The sequence below is a fragment of the Callospermophilus lateralis genome, chromosome 16 (assembly GCF_048772815.1).
Source record: "Callospermophilus lateralis isolate mCalLat2 chromosome 16, mCalLat2.hap1, whole genome shotgun sequence".
NCBI classification, from domain to species: Eukaryota; Metazoa; Chordata; class Mammalia; order Rodentia; family Sciuridae; genus Callospermophilus; species Callospermophilus lateralis.
Window position 1 is genome coordinate 55,675,222 of NC_135320.1, and position 16,294 is coordinate 55,691,515.

General features: G+C 34.6%; 1 protein-coding gene across 4 annotated transcripts in view; it reads left to right on the forward strand.

Annotated features, from left to right (window-relative positions):
- Positions 1 to 16,294, forward strand: part of Vps13b (vacuolar protein sorting 13 homolog B) — a 736,334-nt gene that overhangs the window by 394,813 nt on the left and 325,227 nt on the right. For all 4 annotated transcript variants that reach the window (XM_076835849.2, XM_076835851.2, XM_076835850.2 and 1 more), the window contains exon 25: positions 4,367 to 4,570. In XM_076835849.2, coding sequence (XP_076691964.2) covers positions 4,367 to 4,570 — 204 coding nt within the window. The remainder of the gene's footprint in view (positions 1 to 4,366; positions 4,571 to 16,294) is intronic.

The following is a 16,294-nucleotide window of genomic DNA, read 5'->3' on the forward strand; positions in this document are numbered from 1 at the left end:
CTACTTTTTCTATTTGTATGAGAAATGTCATTGGGATTTTGATTGGAATTGTATTAAATCTGTATAGTGCTTTGGGTAGTATGGTCTTTTTTTCAATTTTTTTTTAATCTTTATGTTTTTAGTTTTTGGTGGTTACAACCTCTTTATTTTATTTTTATGTGGTGCTGAGGATCGAACCCAGCGCCCGGCATGTGCCAGGCAAGTGCATTACCTCTTGAGCCACGTTCCCAGCCCCAGTATGGTCTTTTTAACAATATTAATTTTGCCTATCCAAGTAAAAGGGAGATCTTTCCATCTTCTAAGGTCCTCTTTAATTTATTTCTTTCAGTGCTATAATGTTTATTGTAGAGGTCTTTCACCTGTTTCATTAAGTTGATTCCCAGTATTTTTTTTTTTTTAGTTTATTGTAAATGGAGTAGTTTTCCTACTTGCTCTTTTAGAGTATTTGTCACTGATATACAGAAATGCCTTTGATTTATGGGTGTTGATTTTATATCCTGCTACTTTCCTGGATTCATTTATTAGTTCTAGAAGTTTTCTGGTGGAATTTTTGGGGTCTAAAAATTCCATAGAATCATATCATCCGCAAATAGAACTAATTTGAGTTCTTCTTTTTCAATCTGTATCCCTTTAATCTCTTTCATCTATCTAATTGTTCAGGCTAGTGTTTCAAGAACTAAGTTAAATAGAAGTGTTGAAAGAGGGCATCCCTGTTTTATTCCAGGTTTTAGAGGGAATGCTTTCAATTTCTCTTCTTTTAGAATGATGTTGGACTGGGGCTTAGCATGATAGCTTTTACAATGTTTTATGTGTTACCTATAGTTTTTCTCATGTTTTGAACATGAATGTGTGATGTATTGTGCATCTATTGAGATGATCATTTATGATTTTTATCAGTGTATTGATGTGATGAATTACATTTGTTGATTTCCATATTTTGAACCAAACTTGCATCCCTGGGATGAACCCCACTTGATCATGGTGCAGAATCTTTTTGATTTGTTTTTGTATTTCATTTGCCAGAATTTTATTGAGAATTTTTGCATCTATATTCATTAAGAGATATTGGTCTGAAGTTTTCTTTCTCTAATGTGTCTTTGTCTGGTTTTGGAATCAGGGTGATATTGGCCTCATAGAATTAATTTAGAAGTGTTCCTTCTTTTTCTATTTCGCAAAATAATTTGTGGAGTATTGGTATTAGTTTCTTCTTTAAAGGTCTTGTAGAATTCACCTGTGTATCTATCCAGTCCTGGGCTTTTTTTGGTTGGCAGATTTCTAATGGTGTCTTCTATTTTATTGCTTGAAATTTATCTGTTTAAATTTTGTATATCATCCTGATTCAGTTTGGGCACATCATATGACTGTAGAAATTTGTCAATGCCTTCAATATTTTCTATTTATTGGAGAACAAATTTTCAAAATAATTTCTAATTATCTTCTGTATTTCGTAGTGTCCATCATGATATTTCCTTTTTCATCACAGATTGAATAATTTATGTTTTCTCTATCCTTCTCTTTGTTAGCATGGCTAAGGTTTATTGATTTTATTTTTTCAAAGAATCAACTTTTTGTGTTGTCACTTTTTAAAATTGTTTCTTTTGTCTCTATTTCATTGATTTCAGCTCTGATTTTAATTATTTCTTGTTTTAAATTCTCTGAGATTTCAATGAGAGTTGAACATTTTTTGTTGTTGTTGTTAAACATTACTATTTGGTCAATTTTTTGTACCTTAGTTTTATTGGCAAAACAAAGTTCTTGATGCATGTGTGAAAACATCTCAGCATTGACGGATTGCATACTTACTTTAATCTTTATAATTTGACTTTGTACATGTGTTTCCAGAAATTCTAAGCAGAATGCTTGTTTTTCTCAGAGGCTATAGTCACTACTACTATTTTGTCACTAAATGGTGCTTTAAGTTCAGTTTTCTGAGTCTCCTTTTGATGACTTGTGCTATTTTAGCTCTAGGCTATGTCGAAACCCGATTTTCCCCAAATTTGTCTTTGGTGTGTTGTTCACCATAAACTGAGGATTTACCTAAAAAGAGTAGTCCATCCTACAAGCCACTGGCAGGGGCCACTGGAAAGTCCCATTCATCTCATTCATAGTTCCTGGCCTATAATCAGGTACCATGGAATTCTGCTTGGCTCTTAGCAGACTCACACTGGACCCACCTAAGATTCCTATGCCATTCCTTGGACACTAATGCTTCAATCCCTTGTCATACCTTGAGCCCACATCTCATGGAGTCCAATGTAGCACTAGGTATAACCAAGGCCTGCATTGTTATGGGTTGTCTACTTCTGAGATTGCTCATGGCCCAAGAGCACTGCAATTAGGTTAGATAATGCTGGCCAGAATAAAAGATCAATAAACTGGGGCTGCATGTCTCTGGTGACAACATGACTGTTTCATAGGCCCTGTCCGTAGACAGATTAACACTGTAGAATCTGACTAATTTGGGGCTATTACAGATAATGCTGCTGTGAACATTTGTGTATATATGTCTTTCTGTGGATGTAGGCTTTCACTTATGAATGGAAATACTCAGAATTGGAATTGCTGACTCTTATAAATAGTTTTTCAAAACTATCAAATTGTGGTGTTTTTACACTCTCCCTGGTTAAGGAAAGTTGCAGATGCTCTTAATCCTCATCAATATGTGGAATGGTTAGGTTTTTTAATTTTAGAATTTAATTTAATTCTATAGGTGGAAAGTGGTAATTCATTGTGGATTTCATTGGTATAGTTTTTCAGGACAATTTAAAAAATGAGAGTTGAACATTTATTTTGTTAAACATTTACTTTTTGAAGAAAGTCTGAGTTAGTAACTTTCTTCTTTGAAAGTAGAAATATGTTTAAGGTTTATGTCATTGTTTGCTTGGCACTTTAAATAACATTTTTGATATTCATACTCGATTTTTTAATAATCACAGCCAAAGAAATTAGAAATTGTGACAATAAAAGTATCATTTCTCTTAAGTAAATAAACCTCTGCTCTTTAAAGTATGTATAACTTGTTTCCTTTGCTTTATATTCTCCTTATTAGTCACTTTTCTTATTTAAAAAAAAATCAAAATAACATTTTTGAAAAATGTGGTTTGCAACAAAATTGTTTCATTGTACAAAGAAACTTATTCATCATTCCAAGGAAGAAAAAAATTTGAACTAAAAGTTTTCTCTGAGAAGTGTTTTATAGGATCTTTAGCCATTTACATTATTTTAAAACAAAAACAGTTATAACTTGAGATTGGAGACTTCATTACACAAAAAGCAAGAGAAAACTGTATCCCCAAGTACTGTTTTATGTCAAATAAGGATTGACAACAGTGTTTTTATGCATCTGTTCTGCCCACATAAGAAGACAGCTTCATCATCTGGATGTGTCCTAAGGCTGAAACTTCTTATAAATATAAGAAGTTCACATTTTTTTTTAAGATGGCAAGCAAAATATGGTATCCAGCTGTGGATTTGCTTATATATTGTGTTTGCATTTTTTCCCTGAGCTTGTTTTATGCAGTATATGGCAATATGTTGTTATATAAATTCCATGATTAATGCTTATTTATGAAATCTTGTGCATATATCTTAGAGTGTAGCCAAACAATGTGCAAGTTAAACAGTTGTTTTCTCTGAATATTGTAATGACATATCCCGCTGGAGTAGTGGGTTGGCTCTTCATCTATAGAAAACTCCAAATGTAACATTTTATGTTTTTTAAAAATTTTATATCATTTTTTAATAATTAATTTTGCCAAGCAGAAATCCTAGTTTCAGTGTCACATCTCAGAAAAAGAGAATATTTATGGGCTGGGGATGTGGCTCAAGTGGTAACACGCTCACCTGGCATGCGCTGGGCACTGGGTTCGATCCTCAGCACCACATAAAAAATAAAATAAAGATGTTTTGTCCACCGAAAACTGAAAAATAAATATTAAAAAATTCTCTCTCTCTCTCTCTCTCTCTCTCTCTCTCTCTCTCTCTTTAAAAAAACAAAGAAAATTTAGACAAATTCTTTAGAAATAAGGATGGTAGTTATTTTCTAGTAATTATTTTATTTTGATTCTGTTCTCTGTTTAAGAGATATCTGAATTTGTTCTACTTTTTATATGTTAAATCTACTTTTCCTAACAAGTTATTAGGGTTTTAATCCACAGAATTGCTGAGTTGATTATAAGACATCACAATATGAGTATGAGGCAAAAAGCAAGAGGTAAATAATGGTAAATATTTGTTTTGTAGATTGTTTTCTTGGACTAGTTAATTTTCTCATAGTTAGCGTTTTAGTGGATTGTGACTTTATAACTAGAAGTTGAAAAACTTGTTTTCTTTGCTTTTTTAATTTTTAATTTTAATTTTTGCTCAGGTCCAGCTCTTCTGTGAGTTAATTGATACCATGAAGAAGGTTTGGAATAAGATTCAGAGGAGAGGCAATCTTAGTTCATTTTCAGCCTACACAGATACTGTGGTAGGACCTGTCCCTAGTTCTCCAGTTCGAAGCAGTGTAGGCACAGCTCCTCCAGATGCTAGCACATGCAGCCCATCTGCTGATATTGGAACTACTACTGAGGTAAGTGTTTTTGAAAAACTCTGTTACCAAATGAAGGGTAATATATAACATAGAGTTCCATATCATGATTGGGAGTGAAGGTGACCTCATCACTGTGGAAGCTGACAGATTCAGAAGGCTCATGAGGAACTGTTGTAACAGTAACTGTGTGTTATGTTCCGTTTTGGTCCAAGTATTTTTATCACTTTCAGTAGGCTGTGGGCTAGTTCAGGACTATGCAACTCTGAAATTGGCAGAAGCTGAGACAATGAAAGCATGTTTCCTTAAGACTATGGAAACGTAGAAGTTGAGTGGAAAAGAGGGTCATACTCTCACTTTCCCCATTTGTGTGCCTCCAGACCTTTCTTTGACTAAGGTATTACTGTTTTCTTTAGTTTCATGGTTTTTAACCCTATCATGTGCAGTGTTCTCACCTTCTTCCCTTCAATCATAAAATCCTTTCTTTTTATTTTTAATACCCAAACCTTACCAAACATGCTGATACCCCTCTTATATGACAAATATTTTATAATGGAACTTCATTATCCTGAATTGAAAATAAAAGTGTTATAACATGAAATGAAAATTAAAAGTGATAAAATCTATATACACATAGTTTAAAATGTACAATATATAAATAAATAAAGGAAAGCAATGTGTATTTCAGTATACAAATGCTTTGGTGTCACATACTAGAATACCTAGTGGAATAGTCAGATACATATAATGATTGTGAATGGGATGGTTACAAATAGACTTTTGCAAGTCTATATTAAATACCATAACTAGTATTGCTGTTGGTGGTGTATTTTCTGAAGTAGTGACAACCTTGACAAAGTTCTGAACAAAGCGTAGTTCAGTCTTTTATATCAGTATTTGCATTTCTGCAACTATTAATATTAAAGTCATATAAAAGTAGAAAACATATTGTGTTCAGATTGAAAACAGATTTTATGCACAAACATTCATGAATCAGATTTTACCTATGTGATTTATGTGTGAGACTGGCTTCATTTTGCAAGATTAACTGTTTTATTCACAACAGAACCTCTTACATCTCTATAACTCCTATCCCTGAAATGCCAGCAATGACCCCAAAACATCCTCATTCACTTCCAGAACACCTCCTACACTGCTGAACTTCCCCACTGAGAAAATACTGTCTTATAGTAGATGGAGGTAGAAGTTAGGTGCATAAAGACATCGATTCCTGTGGAAAAAAATCTAAATATAGAGTAGATGAACAGTGAAGTAAATGGAGTGTTAAAGTTTTTTTCCTTACAAATCAGTGATAGCAAACAAAATCAAAAGGGCAAATTTTACCTGCTATGAAGCTTTTAGTAGATACAGGAAACTCCTTACACAAGCAATTTCTCCCTCCTGCTCATTGAGAATTGTAAAAATCATTGATCAAGTGAAAACTAACTTCCTTCTTTCCTTCCTTCCTTCCTCCCTCCCTTCCTTCCTCCCTTCCTTCCTTCCTCCCTCCCTCCCTCTTCCAAATGAGCTATTCCTAGAAAGTCCAGATATCATGAGTCCTTATGAAGATAATGGAGTTTATCTGTTCTAGAGTAAAATCTCATTCTTGGAGATTCTTAATGTTATTTATTAATACACAAAATATTGGAGAAGTTATGCTGTAAAGAAAACTGGTGCCAGGCATCCTGGCACAAATCTTCAACTTAACAAGACTCGGTCTCAGAATAAAATTTGAAAAAGGTTAGGGCCTGTAATCCCAGCTGCTCCAGTGGCTGAGACAGGAGGATCATGAGTTCAGAGTCAGCCTCAGCAAAAGCGAGTTGCTTAGCAACTCAGTGAAACCATGTCTCTAAATAAAATAAGAAATAGGGCTGGGGATGTGGCTCAGTGATTGAGTGTCCCTGAGTTTAATCATTAACTTGGTACTCCCACCCACCCACCGCCACCAAAAAAAGAAAAGAGATAGGATATAGCTCAGTGGCAGTGTGCTTGTCTAGTATACTCAGGGCCCTGGAATCAATCCCCAGTATTGCATTGAGTGTAACTTAATTGAATCCAGCAATTTCAAAATGTGTTTAGACTCTTTTCATAGTCTACCTATTAACACTATACAAAATACATTTCATAAAATTCTTTGGAAGAGTATTCAAAGAAGTAATAAAGTGCTAGTTACAATTTATTGTTACTTCTTTGTAACAAGTAAAGAAAGATGTATAGTTGTTTTTGTTTTTTTTTTTATAAACTATAGTTACAGCTGAAATTGGTAGAATCTTAGAGACATTTCAATAGTAGAATGGTAAGTTTTCCATTAAACAAGTTGTTTTTTTTTCTTTTGCTAAGGACTGCGTTCATAGAGATGAATAGAACTTTCGATTTGGGAAGTACTCATTTAAGAGGTATTTTTAAGGAATCTTCATGCTGCTTTCCAGACTGGTTGCACCAATTTGCCGTACCACCAGCAATGTACCAATGTGCCTTTCCCCCCACATCCTTGCCAACATTTATTGTCATCTGTATTCTTGAAAACTACCATTCTGACTGGAGTGAGATGAAATTTTAGAGTAGTTTTGATTTGCATTTCTCTAATTACTAGAGATGTTGAACATTTTTTCATATATTTGTTGGTCAATTGTATATCTTTTTCTGAGAAGTGTCTGTTCAGTTCCCTGACCCTTTTATTGATTAGGTTGTTTGTTTGTTTGTTTGTTTTTGGTGTTAACATTTTTTGAGTTCTTTATATATTCTAAAGATTAGTGCTCTATCTGATGTGCATGTGGCAAAAATTTGCTCCCAAAATGTAGGCTCTCTCTCTTCACCTCATTTGATTGTTTTGTTTTGTTTGTTTGTTTGTTTTCTGAGAAGAAGCTTTTTAGTTTGAGGTCCATCTAATTTATTTATTCTTGATTTAATTTCTTGTCCTTTAGGATTCTTGTTAAGGAAGTCAGGGCCTAATCCAATGTGATGAATATTTGGGCCTATGTTTTCCTCTATTAGGCACAGGGTCTCTGCACTAATTCCTATGTCCTTGATCCACTTTGAGTTGAGTTTTGTGCATGGTGAGAGATAGGGGTTTAGTTTCATTTTGCTGCATATGGTTTTACCAGCACTGTTTGTTGAAGAGTCTATCTTTTCCTAAATGTATATTTTTGGTGCCTTTGTCTAATATGAGATAAGTGTATTTATGTGGGTTTGTCTCTGTTTCATCTATTCTGTACCATGGGTCTACAAGTCTATTTTGGTGTCAATACCATGCCGTTTTTGTTACCATAGCTTTGTAGTATAGTTTAAGGTCTGGTATAGTGATGCCTCCTGCTTCACTCTTCTTGCTAAGGAATGCTTTGGCTATTCTGAGTCTCTTATTTTTCCAAATGAATTTCATGATTGCCTTTTCTATTTCTATAAGGAATGACAGTGGGATTTTAATTGAAATCTCATTGAATCTGTATAACGCTTTGGGTAGTATGACCATTTTGGCGATATTAATTTTGCCTAAGAGCATGGGAGATTTTTTTCCATCTTCTAAGGTCTTCTTCAATTTCTATCTTTAGTGTTCTGTAGTTTTCATTGTAGAGGTCTTTCAACTCTGTTGTTAAGTTGATTCCCAAGTTTTTTTATTTCATTTTATTTTTTTGAGGCTATTGTGAATGAGGTAGTTTTCCTACTTTCTCTTTCAGAAGATTGGAATGGAACCACCATTTGTCCCAGCTATCTCACTACTCAATCCGTACCCAAATCAGCATACTGTAGTAAAGCAGCCACATCAATGTTTCCAGCATCTCAACTCACAATAGCTAAACTGTGGAAGCAACCTATATGCCCTTCAATAGATGAATGGATAGAGAAGCGGTAGTATATGTATACAATGGAATATGGAATATTACTCAGCATTAAAAGAGAATAAAATTATGACAGTTGCAGGTAAATGGATGGATTTGGAGAATATCATGCTAAGCAAAGTAAGCCAATCCCCAAACACCAAAGGTCTAATGTTCTCTGTGATAACTGGATGCTGCTCCTTATTGGGGATGGGGCATGGGAAAAATAGAGGAACTTTGATTGGGCAAAGGGGAGAGAGGGGTGGGGAAAGGGCATGAGGGCAGGAAAGATGGTGAAATGAGATGGATATCATTACCCTAGGTATATGTATGCCTGCACGTATGGTGTGATGCTACATCATGTACAACCAGAGAAATGAAAAGTAATGCTGCAATTGTATATAGTGAATAAAAATTCTGTCTGCTGTCATATATACCTAATTAAAATAAATTAGTTAATAAAAAAGATTTTTTTAAAAAATTGTAGGTACAGGGGAGACAGGAATTGTTACAGCTATTGATCATACATACACATAGGGACTGCTGTTCATTCAGGGTAGTGTGAATGGTATACTCTAGCATTACATAGTTGGACAACTTATACAGAAGACATGAGGGCCAAAATGTGAGACATAGTACAAATAAATATTCTAGATTTATAGAGGAATGATTGTCAAATTGTTTTTATGAGATTTATGGATATTTTATACAGGAGATAACATTTGAAATGGATTTTTTTAAATGGATGGGACATTGGTAATAAGTTTTATTTTAGTAGGTTTACAATACAATAGACTAGAAGAACAGTATCTTCATTTGCCAATGTGAGGTAATTAAGAAAAAAGGGGGGAAAGTTGGGGATTTCCTCAATACTTACATTAATTCTAGGATAGGGAAGTAGCTCAGTAGCAGAACACTTGCCTGGATTCATTTCCCAGTACTACAAAACAAACATAAAAAACAAATTAATTCTGATTTTAATAAGGTCATTGCATGACTGTAATTCACTTGAAATTAGAATGTTGAAATTTTTTCTCATTGGGTCACAAAGATAAATAATGAAAACGTTCTTAATGGATTTGTTAATTTTGTTCCTGTTATCAAATCAATCTGATGTTTGACAAGGAACTGAAAATGAAACAATACAAACATTGATAAATTAATGTTCAAGCAAAACCATGTAAGCTAGGCAAAATGGTACATGCTGTAATCTCAATGGCTGGAGAGGCTGAGGCAGGAGGATTGCAAGTTCAAAGACAAACAAAATCATGTAAGATAGCTCACTGAAGATAACAGGAAGTTATGGGGATAGGTATAGATAAAGAAGTAGCAAACATTTCCAAAATGTAACTATCTCCTTAAGACAAGATGTGGGTGATTACTACTATTACAATATAGATTTGAAACATGGAGTCACAGAGAAGCATGTTCCCTAAGAAATATCTTAAATAATTTATCTTGTTTTGTTTTCCCTAAGAGAAAGGAAGATTTTTATGCAGATGATCATGATAAAAATCAATGCTAAGGCTTTGTTTTAACTTTACCATATAGCTAAGAAGGAGTTGTTTGTCTTTTGAATAATTAAGGTTTTAATTTTTTTGTCTTCCTCTCAAGAAAATATTTATGTGGAAATTAAATTAACTATATATGCATCTGAGTTTAAATTTACCTCTATGAGAGTTAGTTAGTAAAGGGTGACATCAAAAATATAATGATTGGTTTCCACAGGATATATATATGAGTGCTTTATCTGTAACTCCACCTGTGCTTCTTTAATTCTTTCAAAATTCAAAATTTGTGCCTAAACTTTTATTTCTTTTCCTTAATTTATAGTGCTGTTAAAGACTATGTTTTATTGATCTTTGTAATTTTTATTTCTTTTATTTTGGATTCTGACATGGTAGGTTACCTTATTGCTAATCTGAAAAATTGTTACCATGTACATGTTACAAAAAAGATGTTTTATGATTTTGATGAATTTGCCTGTATATTTAAATGTTACCTGCTGAGCAGAAATAAAATGGTCTCTCGTTGCAGAAGCCATAGAATGATATGAGACTATGTAGAACCTAGACTATGGGGAGAGTGTATAAACATATTTTGTTTGAATCCCTTCAAAAGCCTTTATGCTTCTTTGAACATAGCATTGATGGACAATTCTAGCATTCCTTTGTTCTTGTTGGTCATCATTGTTGTGGTACTCTTTTGATTATAAGGATTTTTTTGACACTGTAATATAAACGGAATTATCTATACACAGATTTAAATATACAGTGTGTATTTTGTGGTTAGTTATAGCTGTACTCTAATTACTAATAACTGAGATTACATCATCTTAAGGGAAGTAAGTCAAACTCAGAAGGTTAAGGGTCATATGTTTTCTCTCATATGCAGAAGCTAGAGAGGAAAAAGGAAAACAAACCTGGGGGTGGATCTCCTAATAAATCAAAAGGAAATCAGTAGAGGAGAGAGATCAAAAGGAGGGAGGTGGGAAAGGAGGAGGGAAATGCTGGGGAGTGATATTGGCAAAATTATATTGTTATGTTTTGAGCTTGTTCAAATATGTAACAAATCCCATGAATATGTGTAATTATAATACACCAATATAAAATGTGGGAACAAAAAGAATTTACCTGTTCTCAGGGGCAAATGGAAAAATTGTGTCAAGGAGGTTTGTATTAGCCTTCTATTTTGGAACATTTAGTAATCCAAGCACTTTATATGCATTATCTCTTTTAATTCTCAAACCAGTGTTGAATTTGTGACTATAGAGGTTAAGTGATATGCTTAAACTCATGAAATTACTAAGTGGCAAAACTGAAACTAAAACTTCTACATTCTGATTCCAAAGTCTCAAATGTGTTTATATTATATGAAGTTTACAACTCGATCCAGTGGTTAATCTTCCTTTTTTTTAGTAAGTTGTTGTTCACCAAATGTAGATGCGTTCTTTATCCTGCTTAGTACATGGGGTTTTGCGGGATGTTTTCCATCAATTCTAGAACATTCTCAGCTAGTATCATTTGAGGCATCACATCTCCCACATTCTCTATTACCTTTCTTCTTCTATTTCTGGAACTTCTCGTTTTCTTTCTCCGTGTCTTTAACACCCACCAGCCACTACCTTTTTGCTGTTCCATTATCTCTCTGAGTTTTTCTCTTCAAGTTGTTTGCTTTAATCTCCTTTAATCTTTTTCTTTTTCTGAATTTACTCATTCTCCCTCCAAGTGTTTGTAATTATCACAATGGGCAAATGTGTGACATATGCAATCGAGGGAAGAGATAAAGAATGTCTGCACACTTTTGCCCTTTTCAATGTTTTATTCACTCAAATCACTCAATACAATTTAACTCTATGGTTCTTAATCAAGAAATTGACAATCCTTAATGCTGGGCACTGTAATAGACATCATTAATTTAAAGCAAATAATTTTAAGTTAACTCTAAGCACTGCAAACACTTTTAATCATGATGGGCTCATGACAGACATTCCCTCCGCATACTAAGCCTAAGTTTTAAGTCTTAGGGCGTAAGTCCAGCAGATGCACACTTACTCAGACTACAGCCATCAGGTCAGGAACTGATAGAGACTTCTCCTGGTATAGAATTGATGGCTGGCTGAAGAGATTTCACCTTCTCACCAGGCTCAAGAGGCTGCTGTAGAGTTTGAGAGTCGTGAGATGATGCAGAGGATCAGGCAGATGATGAGAAGAGTTGGGATGTCGGTCCAGGTCCTCATCAGGCTCTCAGGCATGTGTGCATCAGTACTGGCTGGCTGAATGTCTGTTCATTTGCTCCCTTATTCATACCAAATTTTTGGGCTTCTGCTTGCCCTTTTGGTCCCTATCAACTGTTACCAGGTTTCTTAGTGAAAACTCACATCTTAAGAGTTAGGACATGTGGTCTATGGTTTCTGCCCTAATATTACCCTTCTAGCTCTTATTAGCGTTATGATAAATGACATGTGACTTCAAGTGACTTCTCTATGACTCTTATCAGGGTGGTGGAAAGTGACTTGTTTTATCAGGTTATGCCTGATGACATATTGGAGGGCTCTGTGGCTTGCCTTGTGAGACTGCAGGTTTATTTTAAAATGGAATTGCTTAGGCTAGGACTTAAGGCCATCCTTATAGTAACCCACGTGGTTTCAGCCATTGGTTGATAAAGTTAGGAGATTAGATGGTGCATTGGTGCTATTTCCCCTCTTATACTAACTGGGTCCTCCAAGAGTATAGGTCCTACTAGGGAAATCCTCTTCTGCGGCTTCAGTTACTACTGGGCTTAGGTAACACTCTTTCTTCCTCTTTCCTATCTAGGCCTGAAGATGGTTTGGATTTCTATTTTTCTTTCTAGTTTCTGGATGCTTCAACATCACTCCCTTAACCTGTCCATCCATTTGTCAGCAGTTACTTTGTTAAACCCTCTTTATATAACCAATACCTGTTGAATTCTGTGAACTCTTTGGTCCTTAATAAATATACTTACATGTATTTTATATTTTCATATTGTCCTGATATATCTCTTCATTCTTTTATCTCTTGACTTTTTTTTTTTTTTTTGGTAACATACCAGGGAATGAATCTGAGGGTGCTTAACCACTGAGCAACACATCCTCATCTCTCCTTATTTTTTTTTATTTTGAGACAGGTTCTCTCCAACTTAGGAACTTACTAAGTTGCTGAGGCTGGCTTTGAATTTGCAATCATCCTGCCTCAGCCTCCTGAGCTACTGGGACTATAGGCATTTATTTTATGATGTTTAAAAATGTTTATTTTATATTCTTTTCAGATTTTTTGCTTCATTTCAGCTATTGGAGAGTCTGAGCCTTTGTTAGAAATCTGCTGACTCTCCCATATGGTTTATTTTCTCATAGGGATTATCATTTTTTTTATTATGAGCTAATCTCCAACAGTTTAATTTTTCTATGGGACTTCTGTGAACCTTATACCATGGAATAATCCCTACAGTACAATTTTACTTTTGCTTTTGCAAAGGCCCTCCAGATTTACGAAACCAAGGCCAGTTTTTAGGTTCTATTATCAATAAAGGCTTGCCTTATTGATAAAGGATGTCCCAAACTACAAGTAATACACTCTACGGTTTTAGTAATTTAAGAATGGCATCATACCTCTTCTTTCATCTTGCTCTGTGCATATGGAAGTCATCCAAGACATTGCTTTAGCCTGATGAAGCCTATTGTCTCATACCTCTTTTGCCAAAAAGGCAGCTCTTTTGGCTCTGGTCTGTATGCAAAGGACTTTCCCATTGTTGTTCTAGGACATATATGCAGCCCCTGAATGAGCCTCAGAATGCCAGGCTCAATCTTATCTAAGCTTGCCACTTCTACTTTCTACTAGAGACTCAACTCCCTCTTGTCACCCTAGTGATATTTCTGACACCTTAGGATTTATCTCTAAATTTTATTTCAAGTTTGGCTATTGTATTCATTGGGAAAAGGATGAGACTCTCGAATTGGGAAATTTTGAAGAGTTAAATAAAAGGTGTTAACTGGAAGGAGAAACCCCAAAGTATGGTATAATACTAACTAGTTAATATTGAAATGTTATTGCCACTGATAGGCTTAAATGGCAACAGGAAGCAATTATGAGAACGGGAAATAAATACCCTTACTTCATTCTCTTCTCTCCTTCCTATTTCCTTTCATATTCCTCTTTGACTGGAACCAGTTAAAAACTATCTATATGAACTATTGTTCATATAGATTAGCCTTTTAAATCATAGAGGATGGTGGCACATGCAGAGCAGATTTAGAGGGCCAAAGAAAATATACATGACAATTCCATGTATTTAAACAAAGTAGCATGGTGTTTTATTCAGAATTTTTACATTTTTATAGTATAAGAAGTGTTCATTTCAGCTTAGTTTTAATGTTAAATTTTTTTGACATTCAATGTCAGTCTTTGAATCACTTTGCCTTATACCAAGTTATATTAGATCTCAAAACAATTAACTTTTTTGATGATATTTGGAGGGGGGTAGGACTAGTGATTTTAACCTCAGGGAACTTTACCACTAAAATACATCCCAACCCTTTTTTAGTGTGTTGCTGAGGATCCCACCCAGCGCCTAGCACTTGCTAGAGGAGAGCTGTACTGCTGAGCCACAATCCCAGCCCTGCCCCAGCCCTTTTTGTTGTTTTTGTTAGATAACGTCTTATCATGTTGCTGAAGCTGACCTTGAATTTGTGAGCCTCCTGCCTTCTAAGCTGCTGGAATTATAGGCATGTGCCACTGTGTCTGGACTTTTTTTTTTTTTTTTGTACTAGAGATTGAACTCATAGGAGGAGTACCACTGAGCTACATCCTTTTTTATTTTTTAAAAAATTTTAATACATCATCTTGCTAAGTTTCCTGGGTCCTCGCTAAATTGCTGAGGCTGGCCTTATACTTGGGATACTACTACTTCAGCTTCCCAAATTTTGCTGGGTTTACAGGTGTATACCACCATGTCAGGCTGGTGATTTTTTTTTTATAACTGTGAAATACATATGACTGAAAATATCCCATTATAATCATTTTTAAATGTACAGTTCAGTGGCATTAAGTACATTGACAGTGTTGTGTAACCATAACCACTCTGCATCTCCAGAACTTTTCCATCATTTCTACCAGAAGCTCTCTACTCATCAAAGAACAGTTTCTCAGCCCCTTCTTTCCTTATCTCTGTAACCTCTGTTCTGCTTTGTGTTTCTATAAATTTGCCCATTTCGAGTTACTTCATATAAGAGGAACCATACAGTGGTTCCTTTTCATCCAGTGTAATGTTTTTAAGATTTCACCATGTTGTAGTATGTATCAGAATTTCATCCATTAAGAAATTATACCCCATTTGATTCAAATGTATGATATGTAAAGATCATTGTACTGTCATGTGTAATTAATATTAAAAAATGCAAAAAAAATTTCATGCATTATATATATTAGTTTTATATATTATATATAAATATAGTGTGGAATGTATTATAATATACATTATAAATATATGTTATATATCATTATATATATTGTATATATTCTAATTAGTTACACATGATAGTAGAATGCACTTTGACATATCATACATAAATGGTTCTTCTGGTTGCACATGATGTACAGTCACATTGGTCATGTAATCCTATATGCACGTAGGGTAATTCATTCTACTGTCCTTCCAACCTTCAGACCCCCTCCCCTCCCTTCACTTCCCTCTGCCTAATCCAAAGTAACTCTCTTCTTCCCTAGCCACCCCCCTTATTGTGAATTTGCAACTGCATATCAGAGAAAACATTTGACTTTTGGTTTGTGAGGATTGGCTTATTTCGCTTAGCATGATATTCTCCAGCTTCATCCATTTACCAGCAAATGCCATCATTTCATTCTTCTTTAAGGCTTAGCAATATTCTATTGTGTATATATACCACATTTCTTTATCCATTCATCTCTTGAAGGATATCTAGGCTGGTTCCATAGTTTGGCTTTTGTGAGTTGAGCTGCTATAAACATTGATATGGTGTCACTGTACTTTGCTGATTTTATGTCATTTAGGTATAAACTGAGGAGTGGGATAGCTGAGTTAAATGGTGTTTCCATTTTAAGTTTCCTGAGGAATCTCCATACCACTTTCTATAATGGTTGCACCAATTTGCAGTTCTACCAGCAATATATGAGTATACCTTTTTCCTCACATTCTCACCAGCATTTATTGTTGCTTATATTCTTTATAATTGCTATTCTTTATAATTGAAAAGTAGGCCCAAATCTTCACCATGTTGGTTTAGGATCTGACTTCCTTAACAAGATCCCTAAAACATAAGAAGTAAAATCAAGAATCGATAAATGGGATGGATTCAAACTAACAGGCTTCTTCTCCACAAAAGAAATAATCAATGACATGAAGAGAGAGCCTACAGAATGGGAAAAAATCTTTACCATATGTGCCTCACATAGAGCAT